Source organism: Typopeltis vanoorti, chromosome 2 (genome assembly GCF_054136105.1).
Source record: "Typopeltis vanoorti isolate ZY-2024b chromosome 2, IOZ_Tvanoo_1.0, whole genome shotgun sequence".
Classification (NCBI taxonomy): domain Eukaryota; kingdom Metazoa; phylum Arthropoda; class Arachnida; order Uropygi; family Thelyphonidae; genus Typopeltis; species Typopeltis vanoorti.
Window position 1 is genome coordinate 103,345,222 of NC_143550.1, and position 19,586 is coordinate 103,364,807.

Consider the following 19,586-nt stretch of genomic DNA (forward strand, 5'->3'; position numbering starts at 1 on the left):
AAACGATGTTAAGTAATGCCATCTTCTTAACGAGTTCATTCTTTAACGTTTGAAAGAAAGATGTCTTTAAGGTGTTATAACTGATTTATTAGGAGACATTAAAATACACAAAAAACGGTTTCATATCATTTCATAATGAATTAAAATCTCCCAGCAATTTTATACATCAGGTATTACAACAATGTAATATTCACTTCATATAAAAAAACATTTTTGAAACTTGCTTTTATAAAAATGTCTATTTCAACAAATACATCTTTCTTTTTAATATGTGCATTTCAACAGTCCAAAACTTTCTTCGAATTATACATTTACATTTCAGCAATTCAAACTTTCATTTAATAATATGTTCATTTCAATATTGTTGAAACAGACGATACAACAATGTGATTACAGAAAACAACAAACAGAATATCACAATTGTTGAAATAAAATCCAACACGCTTTCATTTTCCCAAGGCGTCTTTTTTTTTTTTTTATTTACGATGTCGTCATTTAGCTCTTTTCTTCATTCTGTGATGTCGCTTTTTAGTGGTCGAGGGTGTTAAAAATGCTGAAAGAGAGAGAAACTAACACAATTTGTACGGTGCAGTTGATTGGAAATCGACATTTTATACGAAGAGAAATTTTCTTTGGTAACTTAGAAAGGCGAAGAAGAAGAAGAAAAAAAAAATCAATCGATTCTTGTTAGAATAATTTGCGTGTTTCTGACGCAAAGAATTTGCGTCTGTTAAATATTCTACAGTCAGTATTAAGTCGTGAAGACCACGAGAAACCATTACACATCTTTCCAGCCCTTTTCCATCTGTTTCAAATTACATTTCATTTTGCCTGCAGGTCGTGCTGTCATTTCCTCACTTAGACATCATCCGGCACCGAGGCTCAATTTCCTACATTTCGTTACCTGCGGTTTAAAACGTTCTTCCTTGTTGTGCGGTCTCGTAGTGTCGTTTTGCGTTGCGCGCGCGCTCTTGTTTTACCTAACTTGCTGTCATCAACTTATGTTTTATATACTTCGAGAAAATAAACGACAGGCCGGATGGTGTGCCGGGTGTAAAACAATGGGGTGGGGGAAAGAGAAGGACGAAGGGAGAAGAAACACGCGCTCCAACAACCCCCCCCTCCCTCCCCCCGTCTTCGGAGTGTTTTAATGAAGCATGGTGAAGTCTGCCTTCATTTAGCATTTAAAGTACATCATTGCCGTTCTGCTTTTATTTTCTTTATTAAATTTTCTTAAACTGTAAGTAACAAATTCGGTGGACCCTGTTCAATCTTGGGCTTTTACCAAGACGGGCAGGAAAGGAACGAACTCACATAAAAGAATCTAAATGATAGCTGACGTCATAAGTTAACTCAAACTGCAACAGAAATGTCAAAAAGTAAACGGTAAATGTGAAGGAAGTTAATTTGCAAAGCAATTTGCCGTAAAATATGTACACACACTTGCTGGCGAATTGCTTTTATAAAGTGTGCAGACTAGCTTAGATAATCCATAACCTCATAAATCGCTTCGAGTGAACGAAGATAATCCACTTGATCATAAACTATTCTCACACGTTTAGCAAGCAGATTAATTGAAATAATCTCTAAAATAATTATTCACCATTTCTTCTAATAAACGGTCGTTAGGCTTATTGTGATAGCAGGGATCACGAGCTGGCTTTCTGGAGATTAAACAGCTCAGAGATCCGCAACTTATGATCATTTTACGGTTTTCATTAGATACAATGATGACCTCTCTCTTTTTCTTTCTCCTAAACTCAAAGAGATAGTTTGGATTTTATATTTATTCTATAAATCCTCATGACATATGTGTTTGTAATAATTATTAAATAAAAATTAGTCATATTGGAATCTATGATATTACTATGAGAATTACAAAAGATAATTAAATTAGTTTTTATTCAATAGCCTCTAATACGTCTCGGGATACCTACTGAAGAAAAAAAAAATCAGAAATAAAAGAAATCATCGTCCCCCCCTTTTATTCCCCAAGGAGAGTAGATAGCACACCTTAAGCTAACTTTTTTTTTTTTTTTTTTTTTTTTTTTTTTTTTTTTTGTAAATTGATTCGCATGCCATCTCTACCTTGGTCATTCTCTGAAATACTAGTGAGATCTCTAGCCGGCGTGTATAGACGAAAGCAACACTATGGCAGAAAATGTCGCCATCTTGTGCTCCTGATTCTAGTTAGTATTAGTGGGTGAATATCATGTAACTTTGCTCAATTTTTCTAATTATTTGGTTTAAAAACCCCAGTATTTTCCAGAAGATAAATTATTATTTAAATAAGCGTTTAGAAGTGAGTTCCAGTACAAGCAAGCAAGCCGGGGAAAAAAGTACTTATTAGATGCATATTAGTCAACTGTTCATCCACACATTACTTGAGCTTAGCTAGACGAATTTTTACGAAATTTGGTAATCTGGATCTCTACAAAAAATTAACCAGCAATCTCAATCCTAGGTCTGGCTCTTACTGGAATATTTATAATGAACATTAATAATATTAATAATAATAATATATTTATTAGCTAGCTGGAACATACGCTATACGGTGAAATCTTAATAATAATAACGAGCATACGAAACTTTTAAAGGATGTGACAATGCAATTAACTTGTGTAAAATGCAAATTTTAAGATAGAAAGTGTGTTTTTATGTAAAGCATGCGGAACTACGTTGAGTTCTACTATTTAAAATTATTGCAGGGATAAGCGAAATCTCGTAATTTCTGCATTTTCAATTTTAATATTTTAATAAATTATATTTCATCTTATAATGATTGAATTGTGAAGTGAGAGATGGAATGCTTATATAACAGTATCTGCAAGGGGGTTGTGCCAAACCTCTTTACGCTATTCACTTAAGATTTCTTCCTTCCAAATCGGAATTTATATTAGTAGCGTTTGAATGATTGATCGATTTCATCACGAACTTGGAAACTTCTTATGGAAAAGATACTAAAATGCTTTGCCGGATATCAAAATTAAAATTAAAATTTTGAAATAATTTTACAATTTTAATTTCAGTGAAACAATTTTAGCCTGTCTGCTTTTTTTACCAACAGGCTGCAAGCTTTCATCCCGCCATGGACATAGATGTCTTTAGATAGTAGATGAATTTCACCTCCCCCCCCCCTCAGTGTGAGACTCGTCCCGCTTATTTGTAGGCCTGAAGTGGCTTGAGAAATTCCAATACTTGGTCCCTAGAACAAGGTTTTCGGACCAGGCAAAAAACTACAAAAAGAAAATTATAGAAATTAATAAAAAATAGAAAAAATCATTAGCCCCTATATAGATTGACAGATTGACAACCCTTCGTGGGTGGGAATCACATAAAAAAAATCATAACTAATTTCAGCTAACATTGTACTCATGAGTTTTCTCCGACACGCACATATCAGTTTTTCGTACCAAAGAATAAATCTGATCGCATTTTCTGTGAAATAAAATATAATTTTATTAAGCCTGTTAATCAATACACCATATTCTGATTAAGAACTGTGGATTTTTTAAAAGCAGCTTCAAAAGAAATCAAACTTCTTTTCTGGAAGGAAAAAGTATCCGAGCCGTCTTAAAAGTGTTCGGCAAATTGCATTACAGGGGCGGATTGGAACCGTAATGTTCTCCAGCTGTGCTTGTGACCCCAGATCTTCCATGTAGGTCGCCCGACACAATCTCTGCGACACTTCTTGGCTATGTAGGTAAGGAAGAGTGATATTTCTCTCCCTCCCTCCCTCCGTCGTCCTCCTCCCCTGAGATGAGCGTTTTGTCACTGTCTTACGCCAAACGCTGTTATTGACACCAGCATCTTCCAGACACCTTTTTCTTCCGCCATGCAGTCTTCATTTTCGGACTTCTTTCGTTCTCTGTGAAAGTCAACGGAACGTGTGGACACAGAAAAAGAGTAAAAAAAAAAAAAAATGTAAGGAAGGTCGCTGCTTTCTCTCTCTCTCTCTCTCTTCGTTTTTTCGACAGAAAGCGGATTGGCGAAAGAAACGCACGGATTATTAACGCTACCAAGGCGTGGACAATTTTTTTCCCCATTGGATTCTTCGGCCGACACAAATTGCCTTTTCTTGTGGTTTCGCTGATAGAAGTGCACCGATCCGTTTTTGTAGGTCGTGCGAGGCGTGCTACGACCACGAGGTCATCTTTCACCAAGCCTAAAATGCATCTTAATTACTTGGTCCACAAGTGGACTTTTCCTTACCAACGCCCAACAGAAAGCATTTCCGTGAACAACCCCTGCGTTGCTTTCATGATTTGTTAATGAACTGGCTTGTTCGCAGACTGAAGAATAACTTATAATAACAGACTCTCTCTACCTTGCATAATTAACATGAAATTGAACACACACTAGTGGGCACTTTCTTAACTTGGTTCTAAATATTTGCTTCTTTCATTGCACCATACAGCTTTGAATTACAGAGTTTAAACATCAGGTTCTTATTGTTGACTTATAGTTAAGACATTCCTAACGCACCACAATTGATAATCGTGAGTACATCGTTACAGATCCACTTTTGTTTCTCTATTAATATTATGATTTACTGAATTACTATTTTTATTGTATATTTAACTTGGTTAGCCTTCCCATTAACTTTTACTCTTCTTCCTGTTAATCCGATATATATTAGTTAACAGATTTTATTTTATTTTTACACTTTGATAAAAAAAAAAAACTTTCCACCAAAATTTTCGCAGTCATACGGGTCCAATGACAAGCTATTCTGCATTTTTTACTTATATGAGTTAAAATATAAATCAACTGAGATAAATAATAACAATAAAAAAAAAGTATATAATAGTTTATTTTCAGTAAACAAAAAATGGGAGGGTGTGCTTTTTTTTATTTTTATTTATTTTTTTTTGTGCACAAAGGAAGGATTCTCACACATTACTTAAAAATAATGAATTAAAATAATTGATTTATTGACTTCACTTTCCTCGGGGAAATTAAAGGAATTATTCGATTGCTCATAAATCATAAAATACTGTAAAAACAAATCCCACTATCTCTTTATTAATTTCGATATCGTTTAACTATTATTTCCTTATTTGTTTCTTAAGTCTTTGTCTTTATTGCAAATGCCCCTTTTTTGGTATTCTCATTTCTTGGTTTATAAATTTACGTTTCTCCAAATTGTCCACATCCTAACTCGTGTGATTCCATGAATTAGTAAACAGATTATGTTTCATATGCATTCCAAACATTGCATCGTTAAGATAAATTCCTAAATAGTATATTATTCGAATTATCCGTAGATTAAAAAGTGTTTTTCAAAATTTGGGAAGCACTTCGCTCCCACCTCCCTCTTAAACACTCAGCAATGAGTTGCTTGGAACAGACGTAGTGTTTTACTACAAATGACTAGAAATCATATTTCTTCACCCTTAATTTGTTCTCTATGGAGGAGTCACCATTAATTCGGAGACTCCACGGAGGTGATCTGCAATGCCGCGCATGGTCATAATAATCGTAATAACGGAGGTCATCGTCATCGCTGTATAAAGTTGTGAAACCAACTACTATATGGACCATGAACTGGATGAACGAAGTTATCGAGGAAGAAATTCATAAGGCATTCGTCGTGAGCAGTATTCTTGACATAAACAAGGTTCAATTAGCCTCGCTCCCAGCGTAAACCAATTAGTGCTGGACCGCTAAGGAAAGAATCATGTTATCTTATTAAAGCCACGCACATTAGGAGAGAAAATTAATTTCTACATACTTACACAGTACGCTCAGCACCACGCTGCTTCTTAAGGGAGACAAAAGGGCAGGATGGACAGCTTCACACGTGTAGGTGGCGCCGTTGTCGTCAGGATTAGTCGAAATGGTTATTACACTAATTGCATTTTTCCTACTGTTGTCGGCCTCTTCTTCACTGTATTCCACGTTATCTGAGTTAATGAAACAAGATGGACTAGTAAACAAGTTGGTGTATTAAAATAATTAATTAATTAAGAAGCTGTTAAGTACTTAAGTGTACATTGTTTGGACGATTTAGAAGTCACCTTTTCTGCACATCTGCTTGGTCTAGATATAACAAAACACGTATTTGGTATCCTCAACTAATTACTGAAATGCTTCAATAAACCCAGAACCGATTAATTATATGACAATATTAACATTAACAACTTTTCCTCTGACAAAAATATCTCGTAATATTCACATTTATTATATATACAATATAGCAGTCACTGCTACATGTTTGAATATTCCGTGTATAACAGACCACATGTAAACTGGATGGTCGGATCCATTCATCTGTATTAGCAGCAGTGAGTGTGAGGTTGGCTTGGTCCGCTCCTTTTGAGCTTTTAATGGTTGCTGGTGTTTTATCTACTAGAATGGATTTCGGTGTTCTATATTTTGAGAAATCTTGGGTAGCTGGCATCTTGACTGCTTAGTTGGTTGGGATGGTTATCAGCAGTCTTAAAAAAATTGTTGGGCTAGTTTTAGGAAAAGATCGTCTGTCTGATCACTGTTTTGTAGATTAGGATCTTGATGCTTATGTTTAGGTGAGTATTCTTGTTTAGCAAAATCAGGCAATATTAAAGTGATAAAATCTGTATGCATATTGACGTGCACCCGAATAACTTATAGGGTTGATTTCATTTATATCAATTAAATTTATAATAAAAATTTTATGGTGTCTTTCGAAATATTAAAAACATTTCATAAATTTAAAAAACAATACAGAAAATGAACAAACTTTTTTAAAAATATTAATAAGTATATATGATTTTATAAAATAGTCAAAATACAATATTGTTTCGCCTATTCATTCAAAAATTCATTTAAAAGAACAGTAGATATGCAATATCTACTGTTCATTTACATAAATATAACGACTGAAATATTATTTTCCTTCTTCCAATGACTCTACAGTCCAAATCGAGCCTTGGACTTCTCGATTTGTTGCCTTCAACTTTTTCTGTCCATAACTTTACTTCTCCAGTTTGGATATTGTAATATGTTGTTATTTTGACTAATCGTGTCTATCCATCTTGTACTTGGGTTTCCTCTTGGTCTTTTACCAATCATTTTACTAATCATAGTTGTCTTAAGAAAACTGTCATCTTCCATACAAAAATAAATATACTGCTCACTGAACATTTTTGAACATTTATTTTTATATCATTCACTGGGCCAAATATTTATCTACAGATTTTCGTTTCAAAAGCTGAAATCAAATCTTCCACCCTTGCTGTAAATATGCAGGTTTTTCCTGATCCGTGAGTAACAACTAGACGAATCATCAGCTTATACATTCGTACTTTAGTTTTCCGACGGGTATCTTTTAAGCTTAATACACATGAGATAAAATATAAAGCCTGATTATCCCTCATTATTCGATTCTGCACTTCCACCATTTCATTTGGTCGGCTTGTGATCGTTACTCCTAAATATTTCAATTGTTCCACTTTCCCTTTCAAGAAGCCCAGTGATTGAAAATTTTATTTTTAACAATATTATTTATATTCAACAAATGTGAAACTTTTTTTCCATGACAAAAATTACGGTAATTTGCAATTAAAACTGCGAATTTCTGTAGCTTACAATAACACTACATTTAATCGAGCAAATATTTTGAATCAATAACTGGCTTAGAACTTTTTTATAATTTCGTTTTAAGTTCAGTTTCTTGAAGAATTGTATAAAGTTTAGAAATCCCTAATTAAAGAAAAATTTAATTAAGAAAAAAAAAAAGTAATATTTTTCGCATCATTTTTCTCTCCAAAAATCATTTCTATATTTTCAAAATTGTAATTTTTATATAAAATAATTGAATATAATCAGTTAAATCATATGATAAAATACACGGGTAATATATAATTAATATTATATGTTTCGGAATAGCTAGTTTAAAAATTTTGTCATGAATACTTTTAAAAAAAGTAACATGGTTGTTTTTATATTTCTGGTTTTATGAAGTACGAAGATAATTTATATTTCTAGGTGTTATCAGTCGTGTACTTGGTCACAATCAGTAGACTGTTAACACAGAGATAACCTTAGAAAATACAGCGGGTATATAACATTCGACTCCATTATTGAGTGCCAACTGATGCAGTGCAATAGAGCAAATCACAGGTAAATGTGATACCGGAGTCTTCGCACGGGAGAAAACCGATATTCGAACGAAGTTTGGCGCACACTTAATTTACCAGTTGAGCAGAACCGACTAGCTAAGGGGCGGGGGGGGGTTGCATTTCGATACATCGGTTGGTGATATTTACAGATAACTCGCTCGGCAGGTCTTCATTTCGATGGTACGGTCCCTTAATAATTAAACGGCTCACTTGTCTCTCGCCAAGATGCTCGTACAAATGAAACCCGGTGCTCAATTACGCCTCCAAGAAGCAATTAGGTAGCATGTGGTCCACGCAGTCCGTTCATTTGTGACGAAGTCGTCGGTGATTGGCACTTAGCTCTACTAACCTTATAACAACAGGACACGCCACATATAAAGGGTAATCGACTTCGATGGGTTTCTATTAAAGAACAAAGATGGCGAGCTCAGGATATGTGCGTGATTGTGTGTGTGCGAGCGCGAATAAAATATAGAGAGATCACGCGATAATATTTCTATTTCAAAAGCAATTCAGAGACTCTTACCTGGCCTTAACTCGATGTTTTTCCTGTACCATTTCACCTGAGCTGCTGGTTTGCCTCCACCGACAATGCACTTCAGGCTTACCGTTTCCTGTTGATGTACTTCTATCGTACTAGCGTTGGGATGCTCAACGATCAGGATTGTCTTGGGAGGTACTACAGCAAATTACAATAAATATAAATAGGGCGAGTTTCTTAGTCTGTTAATACTAATCAAAAAAAAAAAAAAAAGGACAACAAAAATGACAGAATAGAATAATTAATAGAAAGTTCTGGTAAGCATGAAAATAGTCAAAAACAATCGTAAATTCCCCCCCCCCACACTTTTTTTTTTTTTTTTGGTTTTATAAGTATCGAATTTTTATATTAAGACCACAAAAGTTACACCTTTTTTAATTGTATTTTTATTTTCTTTATTTTGGGTCAGCAGCTTACAGTTTTAGGCAATTTCACATATCAGAATACTGCACTGTAATTTGACTGACATTAATGTGCGTGTAAATTTAACGTGTGGTGGAGAATAATGGAACAGTCATTATTAACTGTTAGCATGACCATGAACGGAAACCGATTCACGATAAACGTTATGTGAAAGGGTTGTTTTTGTTTTCAAAGTATATATTTCTAATTTCCACAGTTTTTCTGAATTTAAAAGGTATTTTAAAAATAATTTTAAAGAATTACAATTTGAAATAGTTTTAAAAAATAAAAATAATTTTAATAATTGAATTTTTAAATAATTGAGCGTTTTTATATTGAAATTTTTTTAAAAATAATTGCATTTTAATCTTTATAATTAATTTTTTTTTACATAATTAACATTTTAAAACAGCGAAAGTTTTTAAAAAATTAAATTATTTTAAATAGTTTAATGTTTTTCTAATAGGCATCTAATGCTGAACTTTGCTGTTGTTACAAACTTTAAAAGTAAAGACTGTTTGTTTCTTTTTCAAAATGGTAATAAAACATGTTCCTAAAGTGCAGATGTGAAAGTATGACTCATGTTTTTATTCTTTAGAAATAACATAAAAATTAATATAAAATGTTAATTATTTTTTTTTTTAACTAAAAGCGAAAACTATCTACTGCATACACAGTGGGCGATGGTTGCAAGCCTGAACTCGAGCATTTTGGCTATCAGAAATATCACTATGAGCATAAGAATATCATATCGTATATCCAAAGTTAAAATGATAATCTTGAGGAAGGATATAATGCATTTTAAAGAATGTATCGCTCGGTGAAAGCTAAGATTTGTTCTAGCCAAAATGGAATGTTCCCATGAAAAATAAACAAAACAGCCGAAGAAGTACAGATAAGTGTTGGTGTATTCCTCTGGAAATTTTTCATGGGCTTCTTCCCCCCCCCCCCCCTCAGATAAATGAGTCGGTCTTCTGCGTGGTCTTTTAAAGTCTTCTTGCAAATTCTTCGATTTTCCAGTATTTACATTAGTTTTTAATTGGAGAACCATCTATCATTGGTTAGTGTATTATCTGTCAGTTTATCATTGAATCGAGCTAATATTTTTGAAAGTCACCTGTTCGCCTCTTTCTTAAATTCACTGATCAGACAACGAATAAAGTATTTGATTGAAGTAGAAAAATATTTACAGGATTTAATAAAAGTTAGACGAAGTTAAAATAGATTTAATACAAATTCCAATTAATATACACAAGCGATTATCCGGGCTCCTTTCAATGCTTCCCTTTCTCTGTGTGTGTCGAGCATTATGTGTCTTCTTTGTGGACGACGCCGAGCTAATCCTATCCCTGTAGAACTGCAAAGACACACAGACAATGAAGTGGGGACGCATAAGCCCCTGCCACAAGCACTGTAACCTAAGACCCAGCCATTCACTAAGATAATGTCTGTAAAGATCTTGCCAGAAGCAGTGGAGTGACCGATCTATTAACGCGCGGAATCTAAGTAGGCTTTTGTTGTACATTTGGTGTGTTCGACGGACGCTCTCTTTCTATCAGAGGATTGTAGACGGCTCGCCTTGTAATGGAGGAAAAAGGAAATGAAACTTGGAACCAGCAAGGCTATTAATTATCTCTTATAGTTTCGTCGTTCATGCCGACTGCTGCATTGTAAAGCTTACCTGAAACTATTCCACATTATGGCCATTGGATAAATGTGCGTCTGCCAGAGATTACAGTCAGAAAAATGGCCCACATTACCAACAGAGCCTCGTCTAAGATGTTAATTCTTTAGTCATACATCAAGCTTTGCTCATTGTGCTTTACCTCTCATAAGTTCCACGCAATTCACTACTTTTAAAAGACTTTGATTACTTTTCGAACTGTAAATGAAGATTTGTGTCAACTTGAAAACGAAATCCCTTGAGATATCCAAGGCGAAAAAATTGCTTACTTGAGCGTTTTATCATTAACTAATCATCCCCAGAATTATGTTTGGTTTTTAACAAGAATCTTTAGATTAACTTTAGACCCTTAACAGTGTTTACATTGTGATTAATGAATATTTTTAAGATAAAAAAAAAAGTTTAGCAGTTAACAACAACAAAATCTGTATTCTGTAAATCTTTTTGAGTATCCTTTACATTCCTGTCAGTAGATTTAAAAATTACAATTAAATTATCTTTATATATATATATATATATATATATATATATATATATATATATATATATATATGTGCCAATACCTTCAGCTGCTATAGAATGTACGTAACTCTCGTTCTAAACTGTATTGTTACGGTCACACACAATAATAGTATTCTTCTAACTGTCATTCATTGTGGTGCCCCCTAGCGAATTCAGTAACTTAATTCTCACAGTTGTGTTTTCTACTATTCAAAAGCATTCGTAAAAGTTTCTGTTCTACAATATACATCAATGTGGCTTCTAGCGCCCTCTTTTGGGCATACAATGAAGTGTTTTCAATAAATAGCTGTTTTTTAGCTGTTTTAGTTTATTATCAACAAACAATTAGAACAGAAACTTAATGGAACATATATTATAAAGGGTAATTAGAATCAAAACAATAATATATTTCATGTCAGAAAAATAGCCTTTTGCCAGTGAATTCGTAAGTTTAAATGAATCGTAAAAATTTCTCTCTCTCTCTCTCTCTCTGTGTGTGTGTGAAACCGGAATGATAAATTTAGTGGAGAACCGAAAGCCTCCTGCATTAATGAATAAACATCGATGTAATCTGCCACCCATTGCGTTCCATTAACAAGATATCAGAAAATCCCTCACAGCTGACGGTCTCGCTATGTACATTAACAGCTACCAAAATTAAAGAGGAGATCTGCAACCTACAGAGGAAGTCCTTATTCATTCTTGCTTTGTAGAGAAAATCAGCATTATATTGAGGAAATAAAAAGCCTTTAGTAACCTCCAGTCTTATTTTTAGAAATTCATGAAGGAGTCACGAGATATCTCCGAAGGGTCAAACGATGTTGCAGCATCAAGACAAATATAGCATACTTGAATAGCCACAGTTGGGCTTCTATGTTCTAAGACTTTTCTAAGCAATTGATCTGGTGGGGGGGGGGGCATGTCAGACATAGTTTCGTGTCTGTATCAGGTTTTTTTGAGTTAACAGAATTAAAGGATGATTTTTGGTAGAAGATGTCATTGTTGATTCTTCAAAAAATTGTAATGGAACAAAAGAGAATCTTCTCCATCCATCTTACTGTGTATAGCCGGATGTTACATTTCTTCTTCTTTTTTTTTTTTCTGCATTATTTTCGAACACACTTTCTACGTTGTATCCCCCATAGATGAATTCCTTATCAGAAAATCTTATACGTCTGTTTTTGTCTCTTAGTGTGTTTTTTCTGAGGTCATATTACGAGTAAATGGTTCTTACGATGAAAGAGCAAGCCGTTTCTATGGCAACCGTATGTAAAGATTTAGATTGTAGTGAAGTTCTATAAATAGTAACAACTTTTGTGTTAAGTGTCCTTTAAAAGAAATGGCATATAATGGAAACTTACATAACACTGTAAGATGGGCATCTGCCCATATTGCCAAATTATCTGGAGCAGGTCCAACCTGGGGAAAAAAAAAAAAACGCTGGCTTTGAATAAATGGTTACACTCACAGATAGGTTGTATTAAGTAAGATATATTTAAAAACACACATTATTCTAAAACAGTGAATGAAGTGCTCAAATAGTGCAATAAATAATATTTTAATCTAAATTAGTTCTTGAAAATAATATGCATATATAATTTATAAAAATTCTGTTTTTTAGAAAATAATTGTTTATCAAAAATTTTATTTTAGATATATTTTAGATGTATATCTTGCGAAAAATAATCGAATTATAAAACTGAACGATGATAGTAATATTGAAATACATTTTGCTTTCATTATCGCCGAACGAATACTTGCCTGACATTGATAATCTGCATCATCTTCTATTTGAGCGGAATCTACTCGAAGATTATGCACACCATCCTCCTCATTACCCATCATGAAATACCGCGGATATCCTGGAACGTCTCTGTTAAATCCTATAAGAGAAAATCAAGCATCATATATTTAATAAATTCGTATTATAAATAAATAAAAACACTTAAAAACTTATGTTTGAAGATCTGGAAAGTAATATGCTGATATGTAATCTTATGTGCATTATCTCAAATAATGAAGAAAATATTGAGGTCAGTCGTTATATTTGAGTTAAGCCGATTCTTGGAACAATAGAAAATGTAAAATGTAACTTTACATATCTTCTGTGAGGTCTTCAGCGAATATAAGGGCTGCATTTTTAGCAGCTTATGTTAGGTTGCGATCTTACATGATGTTAGCAACGAACATATTCATAGTTTATTTACAGTACTTAATTATCTATCCCTACGGGCATCTTCCCAGAAAGAGAGTGTCTGTCATTAAGTAAGACGCTGAACGCAACGATCCCTGATTGACTCTAGAATTAATCTCGCATAGGTCAACGGCCCTGGGTTTCATCAGACATCTTTGGGATCTATTTCGATTCGAACAACTATCCGTTTTGAATTTTATTTTCTGTTTACTTCAGGGTTAATCAAATGAAGAATAAGAAAAAAGAAGGAGATAAAAGTCAAGAAAGACGAAATGAAGAGTCAGAAAAAAAGAATAAAGAAAGAAAAGTGAAGTAAGAATCCCGGATGAAAGCAGTGAGAGAGAGAGAGAGAGAAAGTAAAATAAAAAAAAATAGAGAAAGATTGAAGAGACAAAATGCAAAAAAAAACAAAAAAACTAGAAGGTGCTATATGGATAGAAGAGTCAACTATAATAACATATAAAGCGAGTGTAGGAAGGTAAGATGGTTAATGCTCGTTAGAAAAGAGAAATTTCACTCGTTTACTAAGTAAAAAAGAGAGAAAAGGAGATTCTGTAACATAAGCGCATTTAAGAAAAATGGTTGACTTGCTAGAGAGCCTCTTAGATCTTTCCAGGAATTCAAATGTTCCACGCATCTATAGAATTCAAATGGCTTGTGCTGGTATCTTCATTTTATCTCTTTCCGTATACATATAAAAATCCTCGAAGAAAAGAAAGCAATAAGTGAGTAAGAAAGACGGAGTAAGCAGATTGGCAAGGCGGTTTTGATTGGGACATCAAAGCGCAGTATGTAAAGTATCCTCTCTATCCTTTCTGACGTACTGTACATATTTTTATTGTAACACTCACATCACGGAAGGTTGAAAACCCAAATATGCTACCCCAGTATGTTTGTAACCCTGCTCTAGCTTTCAGAGATGAAATTCAGTCATTTCAGCTTTTCGATAAGCAAATCTATAAATATCAGTACGCATCAGAATATAAAAAATTGCCTAATATGTAGGTGTATTATTTTAAATACAAATCTAATAAATTTCCATATGTAAATGTTTTATGAGGATTACTACTCCAGTAGGCCTCAACCTGTCGATAACAAAATTGAAGTTTTTTCACCCACTCGGTTACCGAGACCAGCAAATTTATATAAAAATTTGAGTAAAATAGTCAGCTAATATACAGATGTATTTGAACTAAAATGTGCATAAAGTATAGGTTCGCCTATAAATGATTGTAAACCATTTTTAAAAACAGAGAGAAAGAGAGCGAGAAATATGGAAGAACGTATCAACATTTACAGGGCAATATTTCAGCACAAATCACACGAAAAGGAAGAGGAAATGTGTACCACTAAAATTTCTAAATGTGCTACTTTGAGCATGCGTAATACGTCAACCCGGAAATCCAGCAATAGGTACACTGCAAATTTGCTGTAGAAAAGATCTTCATTCATCTGTATACAAAAGATAAAAAGATAATAAAAGACTGAGTGATTAAATAAGTGATAGATTGAAAAAAGTAGAAAAAATTTATTGAAACGAAAATCGTTCTATGAACACAAATACTTCTTATTATAAAGAAATGTCTTTCTGTTGAGTAAAAAAAAAATTCGTAAAAAAATAAGATATTGAGCGGAAAGATAAAGAGGAGTTCACACAAAAAAAGAGACAAAAACGCGAATAGGGGAGTTAAAAAAAAAGAGCGGTGAAGAAGATGGAAAATTAATGCCACTAAATATCTACAGTTCATGTACACATAAAAACAGCAACAAAATCAAAGCACGTGTCGGCTTCTTACCTCCACATTGTTACGTCAATCTGCTCGTAGCTTTGATTGGATTGCAGAGAAATTGCATCGAATCTTCTGATCAATATCTTAATTCGTTCATGGGAGATTGGAGAAGAAGTAACAATCGTTTTGTCCCAATGTGTTGGTTCTGATTATTTTCCCTGCGAATGGAGTCTCGTGGGATTTTATCAGAGCACTGAATCGCTTAAAACGGATTGTCTGGGTGATGAGATTCTATCTGATTCTAACAATACGAGGTGTCCTGCAAGTGGTCTCTTATTACATGACTAAGCGAACTAGAGGTAAGGGTCTGCCTCTAATTAATGCTTAGGACACGACACAACACCTAGAGACAATTAAGAGCTCCTTCCACTACCATTCACCGCTTTCCAGAGCGCTAAAGACATTTTATTAATTAACCAACAGTGTTTCGGACCAAATTTCGGAAGAGCGGATGAAGATGACGCAATAACTCTGGAAGATGAAGCAATAATAATAAAAAATATGACGAATTATACTTCGTCGTTTTATATTGCATTTAATTTTTTTTCAGACTTTTTTTTCTTTGTTCTGATCGACCAGCTGCCTATCGATTCTTTGAAGCATTGCATTTTATGCGGCAAGTTTCAGAAGCTTTTAATTAGGTTCAATTTAAACGCATTAAATGAAGGAGACTCTTTGATTAATGATTCGATCCAAAATTATGGTCAACAGTTAAGTAAGGAACTACAGACGTTAAAAAAATGATGGATATTTAAATAATGAGCAGTATAATTAGCAGTTTGGCCATCAAATAGATGGAGGAAGATGGCTACAACAGAACGATGTTAATAAGATGTTGGAGCAATGCGATGACATCAAAAGCACAGTCATCAGCTGCAGAGACTTTGAGAAATCGATAAATCATGAGAAGGAATTCCCCAAAGAACGGTTTATCCGTTCCCTTAGTTTCCAGTGGGCCAAACTTTCCAATTAAAAAAATAATAATAAATAAATAAAATATTACAAAAATTGTGACTCTCTGAGGGAACTAATTTGATAAATGAACACTCGACAGTTATTTGCAAACGTCAGTTTGCTCTTCTGGGGATAATTATTTGTTGAATTTGCTGATAGTTAAAGGTTTAGCGATGAAGGCTATTTAAACGACTCAAAAAATAAAGACTGCAATTCTTTTGTGTGTTCCCACCCTATAAATGGTTATATATAGAAAGAATGCATACTTTCAGTAGAAAGATTGAGAAATATAAAAAAAATCTTACTAGCAATGAACCTCTGAAATATTCAAGATTCATAAAATATAATTATGAAGGAAGGCTATTCTAAAGAATAGAGAGAAAATGTACGTTTAAAAGGTACATTCAGAGTCGGACTTTAAACCTTTCGTGGTGAGTTACCATATTTTCCTGATTTACAGTTGTCCACTCACATTATAAAAGGTGGTACAAAATATATATTGTAAGTCTATGCAGTAGTGCACTCAGGATTTAACTTTGGGAGAGGTGGGGGGGACCCGAGTTCAGTAGATGATTAGAATATACACTACGCATCGCATACGACCTATGACTGAGCATCTGCAACGATCGCTAATTCATAAGTAGTATAGAAACAGAAGACACGACACAACATAAATTTTAATTAGAAAAGATTTTTGGAAATTTTTCTAGTGTTTTTTTCCCTTTTTCTTTGGGGAGGCAGGGTCCCCTTCCCCCCCCCCTCTGGGTACGCCACTGAGTCTATGACTAGAAATACGCATTTGTCATGCATGCAAGTGATGATTGAAATCCTTCTGGAAATTACTTGATACACGACAATAAAATAACTTTGAATATTATAGTACTACTTCTACCTACAAACACTTAATGTTTTTTTTTTTTTTTGATTAGATAGATGAAGCAAGAAAGCTTTTCATATTCCCCGTTATCTGTAAAAGAAAATGGATGGATGGAGTAATATAGATCTATAAGCTCTGATCATTGCAGGAGGATAACAGCAATAGCCGAGCCTCAGTTAAAACTTCACTGGCTACAGCGTTGTCATCGATTACCCTCCCTGCGTATCCATTTTAGTCGACTCGTACGACATGCATGGACTACAGTGGGATTTTAAAGTAAAGCCACCTCTGAAAATTAAGACGATCCCCCGGACCACTCCTTACAAGTAGCTGAAAGACCGTCCAACTCAGCGTTGGTTCCACTCAGTGACGGGCTCTCCCACCACTGAGCAGAACCGCTCATATTCTAGAAAAGCATCCACCGAACAAGGCCCTAATGGGTCACGCCAGAGAACACCCTCCCCAGAGACTCAAAATGCTCTCTCTCGGGGCGACCCCCCTCCGAAATTTAATCCCCCCCTCACCGGGAGCAAAATTTCATTAATTTAATTAATTTATATTAATTATATTTTGATTTTTAAAGTATATTCATGTTAAGCAAAATTTAAAATTTTAATTTAAAAAATCGGTAATTAATTAAAATTATCATAAATATTTTAAGTTTTTTTTTATTATTATAGAAACATTTTATGATTTGTTTTATAGCATCTAGTTTTATGATTGTTTATTTGTTATTTTTATTATCAAAAATATTTAGTGGTTTATTTCTGATAGCTCACTTTTTCTAGACATTTATAAAATCCTTTTGATATATGATTTTATATTTCTGTAATGTGTGTAATGTTCATACATTACAAATAATAGCTATTTTTAGAAGAGTTCTTCCTCGTTCAATAAGTAAATATATAAATACGATTTAATTATCATTTTAATTCGGTTAATGTGGCGCCCTCTAAAGACTGAAAGGAACATTGAGGAAGAACAGAAATCTACATATTAAGTGCTGTATCATTAAGCTGTTAATATAATCCAGGTAATCAGAGTAGCAGAAATAAATACTGTCCTTCTGCATCAAACGTCTCTACACCTTATTATTATGAAGACAACGTCACAGGATATCATCTTGAATGCTCCTCGCTCTTCACTGAGCATCTTCAGTTTCATAGCTTATGTTTAGAATAAGCAATGCTACAGCCCAGCTTAGAATGTGAATTCTATAATCGCCTCTCTCGCTTACTAGGCTTAGCATTTCAATGTTGAACAGTGAACTAGAATATATGCTAAAGCCATGTTCCCAGTGGAGCCATTAACTTCGATTGTTGCCCCTGCACGTGGAGTGCATATAGATGACAGGGATGAGAAAGTGTGCAAGTCTAAACACGCACATTTTTCTTTCAGCACAGATCACAGCTGACAGATGTCTCCAGCTTTTGAGATCACATTGCTAAAAGCAGTTTCCCAGATTCGTGTTACAATCAGAAGGCACATAAATAAGTCAGGAGTTATTACAATAGTGGAGGGAGGGGTGGGAAACGCTGGGGATAACATGTTTACTTCTTTGCAGACTTCAAGTAAGCGTGAATAGCAGAACTCGTGTTCTCTTTGGATGTTGTTAATTCATCATTTATTGTTCACGGCGAACTTGTGTTAGGATGTTCGGTCGATGTCATTTGACGTGTTTTCTAGAGACGCACATAAACCTTCAGAATCTCGTTTAAGAGTATCCAAACAAAGAAAGAAAATGCACTCTTTTTTTTCCTTTTTTTTTTTTTTTACAATACCTAACTTCAATGGGAACCTGTTTATTATTTTGCATGTTTTCTTACTTCGAAAAACTCTTCCTTTTAAAAGTGGCTGTTTCTTTATTTTCTTTCTGTCTGAGAAGCTTGACTTTTTCTTACCTTTGTGCTTAAAGAAAAGTATTGAATTGGAGTGTACATTTTCTTGAAACAAGTCAAATACATGGATATTAGTAGTATCATCACTACAGTAACGGGGGGTGGGGGGGGTTATCGGATATTTTATATAAAAAGCGTACGAAACAAAATAATAAAATCATATCTTGTATACAGAAAGGGTAGAGTGTTTCGTTCGTATGAATAAATGATAAATATTCGTATTAAATTAGTTATTAACATTATAATTTATTATACTTATAAAATATCTTATTATTTTTTTAAATTAAAAAGCAATAAAAAAATTTACATGATTGAGTAAAAATTAGAAACATTCCAATTTCACATACATACCTTACATTTTTTTATATTAGTTTATTTAAATAATTATGACAAAGTGTATTCTTAACGTTCTCTGTGTGGTTGCCAGGATAAGAATAGCACCAACGTAGCTAATGCATGTCGTACGAGGAGACTAAAATTGGTGGTCAGGGAGGGTAATGGATGGCAAGGCTGTAGCCAATGAAGCTCTAACTGAGACTCGGCTATTGCTGTTACCCTCTTGCCATGATCAGAGCTTTATAGCTCAATAACACCTTATCCTTACACTCCTCTACAGACAAACGGGGAATATGAAAAGCATTCT

General features: G+C 34.0%; 1 protein-coding gene across 1 annotated transcript in view; it reads right to left on the minus strand.

Annotated features, from left to right (window-relative positions):
• The window catches only part of sns (nephrin adhesion molecule sticks and stones), a 254,295-nt gene that overhangs the window by 55,306 nt on the left and 179,403 nt on the right, over positions 1–19,586 (minus strand). The window contains exons 3-6 of the mRNA XM_090412430.1: positions 12,992–13,113; positions 12,592–12,649; positions 8,629–8,781; positions 5,739–5,906 (exon numbers count right to left, since the gene is read on the minus strand). Of these exons, the coding sequence (XP_090268556.1) occupies positions 5,739–5,906; positions 8,629–8,781; positions 12,592–12,649; positions 12,992–13,113 (501 nt within the window). The remainder of the gene's footprint in view (positions 1–5,738; positions 5,907–8,628; positions 8,782–12,591; positions 12,650–12,991; positions 13,114–19,586) is intronic.